The following is a 13,448-nucleotide window of genomic DNA, read 5'->3' on the forward strand; positions in this document are numbered from 1 at the left end:
CATGACCTTGCTCCTGAATTGTGCAATAACATATGCTTTTAAGGTTTCTCAGCTCATAGCAGCTCGCTTACCCTGACTGTTTCCTGAGTGTTTTTTTTTTATTTATAGACTGTGTGACGTTTATTCTTTAATAAAAGCTAAAGGAAGCAGAAAAGTTGCTTTGCTGCTGGCTAAAGGCGATTGCTGGAAGGTCTTAAGAAACTCTAAATCCCATTATGACTCCTACACCCTGAGAAATCTGGGATCTGAAACAGTACTCATGATGGACAGAAAGTTCTAATGAAGTGAAGTGTGTATGAGGACATGGTTCCTCTGTTTTTCATCTCGAGCTGATGAATGTTCTCGTAGCTGACGGCAGTTAATTGAGGAGTTAAAGTGCAGCGGCTAACCTTCATAAACAAACCTGACAGGACGAAATGATCTACTCTCAGCCTTCATACAAACAATTTAACCTTTACAGAATTATCAATTCTGTTATGTCTGGGTGTGTATAGTGGAGTCTGAACGTGTGTGCACTGCTGAGGGATGTTCCTGTCATCACTGAGCTATTAAACACTGAGGTCTTTGTTTGACCAACACAACTTCATCAAAACTCTTCAGTACATGAGGACGCATGATGCATGAGTACTGTTTATCTTAGGGGGGTTTTGCTACTAGTAGATGGATAAATAGCTATTGTATGGGAGGATGAATGGATAGATGGGTGGATGATGCTATAGATTAGTGGATGGACACAATAATTAAATAGATGTGTGTGTTGAACTGATGGAGGCAAATGACTTGATTGATGGGTAGGTCTGTAGAGAGATGGATGGATTGGTCAGTGGATGTATTGGATGGTTGGATGGGTTGTTAGATGGATGGATGAATGGATGGATGGATGGATGGATGGATGGGTTGTTAGATGGATGGATGGATGGATGGATGGATGGATAGATGGATGGATGGATGAATGGATGGATGGGTTGTTAGATGGGTCGATGAATGGATCGATGAATAGATGGATAGAATGGTCAGTAAAAAAGTTTGATAAATGGATGAATGAATGAATGAATTAATTATATAATTGAGTGGATGGACACAATAAATGAATAGATGTGTGTGTTGAATTGATCAGGCAAATGACTTGATCTATTTAATGGATGAAAACAAATGGCTTGATGGACGGATGGCTAAACAGATGAATGGATGAATGCATAAAGAGATGAATTAATTGGTTAGGAGATAAATTGATTGATGGATGAAAATTTGAATAAATATTGTATAAATGAATGGATAGACAGAATAAATAAATAGAAGCGTATGTTTTAAGGCAGAAGGTATGATAAATGAGTCAGTTTGTGGATGGGTGGATGGATGGATGAAGGATTAATGGCAGCACAGTGGCTTAGTGGTTAGCACCTTCAAGTCCTGGATTCGACTCCCATGGATGGACAGATGGTTAAATTAATATGTGTCTCAGTGGCTAGTTGGATGAGTATGGCGGCACATTAATGGTTAAATATTATATTAAGGACTCTTACATGCTGAAGTGCAACAATAAGAAACCCACTTTCGTTTTAATTTCATATTGATTTTTATCATTTTTGATAAAACACTCAACAAAAAACGGACGGGTGAGTCATCCTGCACGCAGGGGACCTGTCCTAAATTCAGGGATAATTAAACTCCCTATCTTCAGGTCCCAGACCATGAAAATTCATTTTGATGCTTTCAGATGATTTAAAAAAAAAAAAACAATGAACATTTAGAAACAAAGCATGATCTAGAAGCCATTTTATAAACACACTGGAGGAATTATTATCAAAACTGTGATTTGTGTCTGGATTCGAAATGTTTAAAGCCATTACATTTCAGGCTACAAATTATTGTTCGATCGTTCTCACTATGCTAAAGCAACACTGCAGGAGGAAAGCGTGATATTTGTTTTGTGCTGGTCTGCACAGCTCCGAGCTCCAACATCAGATAGTGAAGCAGCATTAACGTGACCCAGATTCTTCTCATATTAGATCCACGCTATATGATGCATACTCTCTCTCTCTCTCTCTATCTATCTATCTCTCTATCTCTATTATAAATATACATTAGAACTTTGTCAAATTTCCAACCTGCAACTAGGAGGAGGCAAATCAAACTCCCCTCAACTTGGAACTCCTGCAACGCTTTTCTCAACAGTAACTTCAAAATCAAATCAGCATGTTAACACTAAACACAGGAGCTCCTCTTAGTGTTAATGAGATACCTGAATTGTATATAGACTATCTTTATGGTTTGTTGTTTAAACAACAGAAACACTATACATCCCTAATCACAGTTAGATGCTCGACAGACAGATAGATAGATAGATAGATAGATAGATAGATAGATAGATAGATAGATAGATAGATAGATAGATAGATAGATAGAAACAAGATAGATGCCCTTCTGAGCACTTCTCAGCACTTCTGAGATTGTAGGAGGTCAGAAGACTAGATATTTAAAGTGGTTGCTGTTATTAAGCTGCTGTCACACCGGGCTATTCGCTCCATGGGGTTCAGACAGTTCTTTACGTCTGAGTTTTTTTCACTTCATTGCTCCTGTAACAACAGCTAGTGATGCAGACAGAGATGTTGAAGCACACAATGTTGAGGTGTCACACCACTGGAAAGGAGAAATCTGGTGAAAGAATCGTGTTCAGGAGAACTATCACTAAATCCTCTCTTAGTTTCTGTGATGTACCTCTGATTGCTTTCCTCTAACAGGAAGGATAAAAAACCCCATCCTGCAATGGTGCACAAGCAGCTTTAGTGGTAATAAGGTGTTTATATGTGGAACGTCTTTAATTACCTGATGGCTTCGTTCACTCCTGACAAGCAGCAGTTTGGTGCTATTGTCCTGCATCAGGTATCGATTCTCACTGCAAATGGGTTTATGTTGCATTAGCTGAGAATAAGGGATGGACATCTTTGTGATGGGAGGAGTAAAATGTGTTGGAAAGAGATATGAGATGCTGTGGGTTTGTAATGGACGGTGGGAAGGAAAAACAGTTCTTGAGCACTCCATATGGATTATATATCTGTTCTAGATTATTATTTAGATAGATAGATAGATAGATAGATAGATAGATAGATAGATAGATAGATAGATGTACTGAGGGATGGAAGCAGTGTGTACAGACGAGTATTTGTGTTGTGTAAGGCAGATAGCGGGTGTGTAGGCCGAGGATGGAGTAGATGAGCGTATGCTGAGGGAGAGAGTGGGAGTGAGATCAGATACACTAATGACCTGTATCTGGGTTTATTTATTAGCTCACTAATGCCTAGCGAAACATAGGAGTGAACATCCACAACGATTATGCCGCGCCGCAAACGAGAAATAAATTGTTTTCCACCCAAAAGTTCCTTCCACCGTGAAAAATGTCTCGCCGCTAGTAATTTCAGCCGACTGCCTCCGACATTCTGTGGACAAATTGAGCGGTGCTCTCCCGCTGAGAAAAAGAAATACAGTCATGTCTCTTGTCTCGGAGTGTGTGCTACTTTCACTGCCTGCAGAGTCGGAGCAGGGGATTATGGGTAAAAATCTCATCATCCGAATCTCTCCCACAAACACAAAGCTGAGAGTTTTACTGTCAGGAGCCATGTGAAAGGTATTTATGATAGATAGGATGAATGGATTGATGTTTGTATGAATGTATGGATGGGTTGAAAGGATGCATGAGTAAAAGAATGGATTGACAGACAGCTGATTGGATTTATATATTGATGGTTGAAGAATAGATGGGGGGGCACAGATGGGTGGGTGGGTAAAGGCGATGGATGGACATACTGTAAGAGTTGATAGGTATATGGAGAGATGGGGAGTTGGACAGATGGATAGGTGATGAGTTGATGTATAAAACAAAATAGAAAGGTAGAAAATCCCAGTAGATCTATTTTATATATATAATAGACAGGTGCTGACAGGTACATTAGGAGTGTACAGATGGGTTTCCAGAGATGCTTCCTGTTTAGAGATCGAATGAGGAAAGTGCCATGTTTATTAGTCCATAAAAGGAAGTTAACTGGGTTTACTGGCTATGGATGGTTTATGGAATATTTAACAGCAGAACATTAAAACTGAATAGTTTCTGTAACTGTAAACTCTGAACACAACCATAAAGCATCACAGATCCACAGAATGAAAGCAACAGGACAGAACCCTACAGTAGAACACAGTGGATAGAGAAGTGTACATATTTTAATTTAGGAGCTTTGTTAGTGAATAGTGTTTAGAAGTTTGAAGGGAGACACAGAGAGACAGACAGACTGTGAGAAAGACAGAATGGGAAAGAGTGAGAGAGAAAGACAGATTGACAGACAGACAGAAAGAGAAAGATAGAAGATTTAGAAGCTTTGTTAGTGCACAGTGCTGAAATTCAGAGATAGACACAGAGAGACAGAAAGACATGAGGACAGAGAGAGACAGACAGAGTGATAGATAGACAGAAAAAGACAGAGAGCGGTAAACACGTACCCTGGGAGCAAGACATAGAACTGTTATATGAGGTTGATGTTGGGTGAGTGTGTTAGACAAAGAAGATGAGAGACAGAGAGTGAGACAGAGAGAGAAAAGACAGAGAGAAAGACAAACTGACAGACAGAGAGCTATAATATGAAGTTGATGTAGAATGATTTAATGGGTGAGACAGACAGGCAGACAGACAGACAGGCAGACAGACAGACAGACAGCTGTGTGAGTGGCAGGTCAATCTCAGCTTAATTTTTCGGCCTGATGATCAATCATGCCTGTAATGAGAGTGTATGTGACCCTTATCACCGAGTAAACCCTTAGAACCTGATGGGTTTTTACGGTTGTGTTCTGGAGTTCATACCTCACTACACATTCACTACAGTCTCACTACAGTCTCCTCCATCACACACTCAGACTGCTGGCTGTAGTGTTGCAATGGCAGCCAAAAACAAACCTGAATGAAGGATGTACAGTCACTAAGCAACATTCGAAGTTAAGGCGCACATTTCCATAAGGAGTTTACCTGTTGTGGTTGTAGTTGGTGGTGGTGCTGTAATTAAAATACTGATAAAACGTGCTTATAAACGCTGCTTTTCCACATCCAGTGGGCACATCTAAAGTCTGTAAGAGACTGTAATCAATCTAACACTGTATACATCACTCAGTCAGTCACTCAGTCTGTCACTCAGTCAGTGGCCCAGTCAGTCTGTCACTGATTTGCTCACTCAGTCTCTCACTTAGTTGCTCGCTCAATCAGTCGTTCAGTCAATCATTCAGTCTCTTACTCAGTCAGTCACTTACTTACTCAGTCAGTCAGTCACTCACTCAGTCACGCACTAAGTCAGTCAGTCAGTCAGTCACTAAGTTGCTCACTCAGTCAGTCTCTCAGTCAGTCAGTCACTCAGTCACTCAGTCACTAAGTTGCTCGCTCAGTCAGTCGCTCACTCAGTCAGTCACAGAGTTGCTTGCTCAGTCAGACGCTCAGTCAGTTACTCAGTTAGTAATTCAGTCAGTCACGCAGTCAGTCACTTATTCAGTCAGTCAGTCATTTGCTCGCTCAGTCAGTCGTTCTCTCAATCACTCAGTCAGTCACTTAGTCAGTTACTCACTCAGTCAGTCACTCAGTCAGTCACTCACTAAATCAGTCACTCAGTCAGTCACTCACTAAGTCAGTCACTCAGTCAGTCATTCACTCAGTCAGTCATTTACTCAGTTGCTCACTCAGTTTCTCGCTCAGTCAGTCACTCAATCAGTCAGTCAGTCACTCAGTTGCTTGCTTAGTCAGTCTCTCAGTCAATCATTCAGTCAATCACTCAGTCAGTCACTCTGTCACTCAATCAGTCACTCAGTCAGTCAGTCATTAACTCAGTCACTCACTAAGTTCCTCGCTTAGTCAGTCGCTCAGTCAGTCACTCACTCAGTCAGTTAGTCACTTAGTCAATCACTCAGTTGCTTGCTCTGCTGCAAAACACAGCGTTCTGATTCAGTGCACAGAGTTTTTTAGCCGAGGGCAGGGTGCCATGTCGCTGTGAAACGTGAGAGCCGACGCTGAGATCTGGACATTCTAACACACACGTGTCAAACTCCAGCCCCAGGCCAAATCCACCCCACTGGCTCCTTTCATTCCACCTGCACCGCCTTACAAAAATAATAAATAATATCAGAACAAACAACAGTGCAAAAAAAATGACATGTACCGAACCTCGTGTATGTGTGTATGTGTGTGTGTCTGCTGTGTTTTCTGCTGTCGCATTACAGTCAGCCAAACACAAATGTGTATAATTTAAGTCTTAGGCATCATATTATGTTTAGTACAAGTTTTGTTATATATGTTTATCATGTCTGCGTTATTGTGTTACAAAACTATTCACTATTACAATGCAAAAACATTACATCAAACATTCTTGAATCTAACCTAAGCTATTTATAATTTCCTATCAATTTCCACAAATCCAAGATTATTGGCAGATCATTTTTCTTCTTTAGAAAAAAAATTTCTGAAAACTATCAAAATTATGCGGCAATAGAACAAAACACTTTTTTGTTCATTTGTTCATCGATGCAGTTTAGTAACATTTGACTAGAAATAAGCTTATTAATTTTATAATTGTTATGTTGTATTCTTATTTAAAAAATATATAAATAGTTTTGGTTAGGTTGAATAATGTTTCATGTGATGTTATTTTTTTTAACAGCTGTTAATCTTTTAATCTGTTAATAACGCCATCACATCATCACTCCATAACTCCATCACACCATCACACAATTACTCCATCACATCATTACATCATCACCCCATCACATCATCACTCACTACATAACCCCATCACACCATCATTCCATAACTCTATCACATCATCACTCCATCACACCATCACACAATCACTCCATCACATCATCACATTATCACCCCATCACGTCATCACTTACTACATAACCCCATTACACCATCACACCATCACTCCATCAACCCATCACATCATCACTCCATCACTCTATTACATCATATCTCCATCACAACATCATGTCATCAATCCATCACCCCATCGCACCATATTTTCATCACACCATCACTTCATCACACAATTACTCCATCATAACATCACTCCATTACATCATCACCCCATCACTCACTACATAACCTCATACACCATTGCATCATCACTCCATCATTTCATCACAGCATCACTCCATCATACCATCATGTCATCAATCCATCACTCCATCACACAATCACTCCATCATACCATTACTCCATCACGTTATCACTCGATTAAACCATCACTCAATCGTACCATCATGTCATCACATCATCACTCATCACTCCATCGCACCATAACTCTATCACATCATCACGCCATCATCTCTTCACATCATCACTCCATCACACCATCCCTCCATCACATCACTCCATCACTCCATCACACCATCGCGTCATAACTTTATCACCCCATCACTCCATCTCACCATCACTCCATCACATCATCACACCATCACATCATAACTCCATCACACCATCACACCATCACATCATCACTACATCACTCCATCATACCATCACTCCATCACACAATCACTCCATCATTTCTTCACACCATCACTTCATCGCACCATCACTCCATAACTCCATCTTTCCTTTACTCCATCATACCATCGCTCCATCATGTCTTCACATCATCACTTCATTACACTATCACTCAATTGCACCATCCTGTCATCACATTATCACTCCATCACTTAATCGCACCATCACTCCATCACACCATCATTCCTTCACAATATGACTTTATTCATAACACCCCATTGCACCATCACACCATCACTCCAACTATCTACTCCATCACACCATCATTCCTTCAGTCCATCACACCATCACTCCATCACGTCTTTGTTATCACTCCATCGCAACATCACTTTATCTCACATCACTCAATCATTCCTTCACTCCATTACACCATTACTCCATCGCACCATTACTCCATCATACAATTACGTCTTCACATCATTATTCCATCCCACCATTACTCCATCCCAATATTTTACGATCACTCCATTAGTCCAGCACACTATAACTTCATAATTTCTTTACTCCATCATACCATCGCACCATCACTCCATCACACCATCATTCCTTCACACTATAACTTCATCGCACCATCACACCATCATTACATCACACAATCACCTCATCATTCCTTCATACCATCACTTCATCCCACGATCACTCTATTAGTCATCACACCATAACTTCATAATTTCTTTACTCCATCATACCATCACTCCATTACGTCCTTACGTCATCATTCCATCACATCATCACTCAATCATTTCTTCACTCCATCAAACCATCACTCCGTCACACTATCACGTCTTCACATCATCGCTCCATCCCACCATCACACCATTACACTATCACTCCTTCACTCCATCACACCATCAATTCATCACACCATCATTCACTCACACTATCACTCCATCGCGCCATCACTCCATCACACCATAATTTCTTTACACTATCACTCCATCGCACCATCATTCCATCACACCATCATTTTATCACACCATCACTCCATCATTCCTTCACACAATCACTTCACCATCACTCCACCACCCCACCATGACAATATCACACCATCACTCCATCACGTCTTCACACCATCAGCTGTGTTACTCTACTCAATACTTGGTACAAATAAAAAGCTGTTGGGAGAATGTAAGTAAGCGAGATTTAGGGTTATTTTTGCCAAGAACAAATTCATATCTAATGCTATCTATCTATCTATCTATCTATCTATCTATCTATCTATCTATCTATGTATCTATTTATCTATCTATCTATATATATATATATATATATATATATATATATATATATATATATATATATATATATATATATACTGTATATCTATCTGTGGAACAGGAAACACTGCAAACTATTTCATCTTAGCAAGAGTGAATATGTTATGTACAGTCACATTTATTCACTATGATTTATTACAAGATATTACATGAGATCTAACATAAAATAATTATTACACCAAAGAATATTTTTACTTTTTATAACATTTTAATCGGCTGAAATAAAGGAATAAAAAGAGACAAATGATCTGACGATAGAAGCAAAATATTTCGAGGTAAAAAATAAGTAAATGTCTTGAGCGTGTTTAATAAGTGTGTGACTGTAATGAGACAGCAAGGACACACACGCACACACAAACACACACACACACACACACTGTAGAACTCAGGAGAGGTTCATTCCATGTTTTTCTTTTTTTTTGCAATGTTGTTTGATTTGATATTATTCATTCATTACTTATTAATTTTGTAAGCCGATGCAGGTGGAGTGAAACGAGTTTGACACGAGTGTCTTAGTCTTTGTCTCTGCTTCACATTAACATACTAATACATAAATACATCTTTACATTTTTACAAACACACATATACAGTATATATACACAATAAAAGGAAAAAATAACAATTGTTAATCAAAAAAACAAAAATATTCATTGACAAAGTCCTTGTTTGAGGTGTGTATGCACAGTCACAATAACGCTAATGCTATTTAGTATTAATTGCTAGTTTTAGATGAACTAAATGAATAAGATGCTCCTGGAGAGTCAATTAATAAATAAATTTGAATAAATAAATAAATAAATAAATAAATAAATAATGAAAACCCTGCTCCAGTTCCACAGCACAGAATTCATCCTGAAACATTTACTGTGCGCTATTTATTCGCTGTCTTAAGTTTTATAAAGCGATGTTGGTTCACACCCTAGGTTAAACTTCATGATGTGTAACAGAGCTTGAGGTTACAGAAGCTTATCAAATCTCTATGTTCATCCCAAACCACACGCGGTCTTCAGTTCCTCAGCCGTGCTCTGATCCGTCTCTCCTCTCTGTCCTGCAGCTCATCGTGGGGATCATCCAGGCCGCCGAGCTCCCTGCCATGGACATGGGCGGGACCTCCGACCCCTACGTGAAGGTTTACCTCCTGCCCGACAAGAAGAAGAAGTTTGAGACAAAAGTGCACAGGAAGACACTAAACCCCACCTTCAACGAGCAGTTCACTTTCAAGGTAAGACTGGAGGTTCTGTTCCCCGAGGCAGAAGCATCGAGCTTTCTCTTCTCGTGCTTTTCATCCGAGTTCGTAGCCGAGGTTTTCAGTGCAGCGTGAGCTCCTGGGATAAAGTCATGCGTGTCTGCACGGCAGAATGAGGACAGCGCTCGTCTAGTGCGCGCCTTTAAACAGCTACACAGTGTCACTCTAACCCTGCTGAGCATCTCCACAGCTGTCATTTATCCCCATACAGAACCCAACGGAGACAGCTGAGATGATTGACAGGTGTGCAGTAAATATTATACCTGACCCGCTTGAAGACCCGCCCCCTTTACTTTACACTTCACCCACTGGGAAGAAACTCTCACTGTATTAATGATTAACACAACATTCAAGCCATTTACATCAGCGTGCTGCATCAGCGTTTATAGAGCTAGCACGATTATGAGTTTAAAACAAAAACGTTTAAAAGAGCTAGCATGATTCTGAGTTAAAAAAAAAAACGTTTAAAAGAGCTAGCATGATTCTGAGTTTAAAACAAAAACGTTTAAAATAGCTAGCATGATTCTGAGTTTTACAGCAAATCGTTTATAGAGCTAGCATGATTCTGTCACCGTCATTTGATAAAAGTCACGCTAACTTTCAAAAGCGACGTGGTCCCAAGGTTGTGGTTTAATGTTTTAACATTGCTACATTATAACCCCGCCCACTTATTAAAGGAAACTGTGCTATTCATATTCCCTGTCTGATGTTTAGTAATAAGTGTAACTTTCTGTGTGTGTGTGTGTGTGTGTGTGTGTGTGCATAAGCGCATGCATTAGCATGGAGGATGAACTAGCCTCCTCGCCTTGTCCATTACGTCTCCTTTGGACTATCAAGCAGTTTGTCACCGTGTTGCTTGAAACAATCACCTTTTATAATGAGTTAGGTCTGACAAACAGATCAATTGGAGACAATCAAGTATCTCTCTCTCTCTCTCTCTCTCACACACACACACACACACACACAGATTAAACTCTTTTATCCTTGCAGCAGAACAGGCCAGTGACTGAGCAACAAAGTTTACAATGATTGTGATGATTAGTGTGTAATGTCATGGAGCAGGAAGGTTCCTCTTTTACACACACACACACACACACACACACGCAAACACACACAAAACAGTTTGACCTGGAAATGAGCGCTCCTCACTTTTCTATGAATACTGATGTGAGAATGAGATGATTTAACATTGATTGCGTTCACAGATGAGCCGTGTGTGTGTGTGTGTGTGTGTGTGTGTGTATGTCTCTTACTCTTTCTCTCTCTTTCTCTCACACACACACACTGTGACTTTATGGTCAATTTCTCTGACTCTGAAATGCAATCATGTTCGTCTGACTGCACCTGCTGCGACCATGATTGCATCACACGTCACCTTACAGGAGAAAAACATCCGACTTCACACACTCTCGCCTTTATAAATCCTCTCTCCTCAATCCGACTCTTTTAGGGTTCTGTACAAAATACATTTTTCACATGTTAAACAGTTTTCTGTTAGAATTCACCATACTGATGGTTTTATTATTATTATTATTATTATTATTATTAATTTGAGATGATGTGAATGTCATAATAAATACAACATTTTCGAAAATATTTCTCCTCAAGAAAATAAATAAAAATTACACAAACTAAATTTAATAGGTTTAAAAGAACATATAGGTAAATAAATAAATAATTAAGTAAATAATTAATAAATAAACAATATAAAAATGTTCTGTTAACAAATACATGAAGATAAATCTGAATTTCATTGTCTTTGTACAAGCACAATGACAAATCAACGTTCAATCTAATCTATTTATATATTTTTTTATTTAAAGGAGAAAAAAAAACTACAGTTGAATAGTTAAAAATAATAAACAAATTTAAATAATAAAAACAAACAAGTTAAAGAATAAATAAATTCATCACATTTTTTATCAAAGGAAAATAAAGAAAACTACAGAAAAGGTAAACAAATGAAATGGACAACCAAATACAATAAATTACAAAGGAAAAATTAATTGTATCTGAAAATACAAAAAACTAAATGATAACTAAAAACATTACATAAAAACAAATTACAGTAATTGAATAAAAGGCAAATAAATAAAAAAAAAAACAAATACATTGTGCAATACAAATTCAATAAATTGCATAGATAAATAAATCATAAAATTAAATTTTAATAAGTAAATACAATGTCTAAAAAATCCATCTTAATAGAATGATAAGTAATATTTATTATGAAAATCACATAAAGCAGGTGATTATTGATTGAATCTGCCATTGTACATCATAAGTTAATTTAATTTTTTTTTTTATTTCATTAGCAGAATAAATAGGCATTTATGCTAATTAGGGGATTAATATCTTTCCATCCACCAGTCTTGAAGGTCACCAGCAAAGTTTGAAAAGTTTACAAATCCTGCTGGTGTTTATAAAAAAGCAGTTAAAATCTAATGAAAGAGTAGTGAAGTTTCTTCCAGCTTATGCTTCCAACCACTGTCAAGAGATCCCTGAACATCTGGAGGAACCTGGGGAACGGCGGCTCCGTCAGGATGTGATATACGAATGGCAGGATTTTTAATCTGTTTCCTCTGGTGTTCCCTCAGGTTCCCTACACAGAGCTGGGAGGAAAGACGCTGGTGATGACAGTGTACGATTTCGACCGCTTCTCCAAACACGACGCCATCGGAGACGTTAAAGTGCCAATGAACAAAGTGGACTTCAGTCATGTGACTGAGGAGTGGCGGGATCTCCAGAGTGCTGAGAAAGAGGAAGTAAGGCTCATCATCAAACACCAACATTCTTCATTAAACACCAACATTCTCATCAAACACTGGCCTTTAACATCAAACACCAACATTCTTCATCAAACACCAACATTCTTCATTAAACACCAACATTCTCATCAAACACTGGCCTTTAACGTCAAACACCAACATTGCCGATTAAACACTTAAATCCTCCACCAAACACCAACATTCAACATTAATCACCATCGGAGTTTGGGGTGATGGTGTTATTGGAGAATATGCGATTAATATGTTTGAGATAATGATACTGTGAATAAAACATAACAAACACTGCTGTATGTGTGCCACTGCATCAACACCATACCTTTGACATCTACAGTTAAAATTGTTTTGGTTTTTTTTTTCTCTTTAACAATTTTTTTAAACAAGGGTTGAGGATGGTAGAGCAATCCATCTCCTGGGAAAATGTCACTTAATCAGCCGGCCATGATGCTCTTCCATTAATAAACGCGTGACTTTCCTCGCACGGGTTCAGGAGATTCAATTTTTATGCTAAATGTCATGGTGTATAGTGTTAAAGCGCTGGTTGTCAGGGGAACCTTGTTTTTGAG

The 13,448-nt window shown here is 38.7% G+C and overlaps 1 protein-coding gene across 3 annotated transcripts in view; it reads left to right on the top strand.

The window, feature by feature from the left end:
• syt1a (synaptotagmin Ia) overlaps positions 1–13,448 on the top strand; it is a 242,275-nt gene that overhangs the window by 205,989 nt on the left and 22,838 nt on the right. For all 3 annotated transcript variants that reach the window (XM_053508374.1, XM_053508373.1, XM_053508375.1), the window contains 2 exons: positions 9,905–10,072; positions 12,694–12,861. In XM_053508374.1, the coding sequence (XP_053364349.1) occupies positions 9,905–10,072; positions 12,694–12,861 (336 nt within the window). The remainder of the gene's footprint in view (positions 1–9,904; positions 10,073–12,693; positions 12,862–13,448) is intronic.

Source organism: Clarias gariepinus, chromosome 12 (assembly GCF_024256425.1).
Source record: "Clarias gariepinus isolate MV-2021 ecotype Netherlands chromosome 12, CGAR_prim_01v2, whole genome shotgun sequence".
Classification (NCBI taxonomy): domain Eukaryota; kingdom Metazoa; phylum Chordata; class Actinopteri; order Siluriformes; family Clariidae; genus Clarias; species Clarias gariepinus.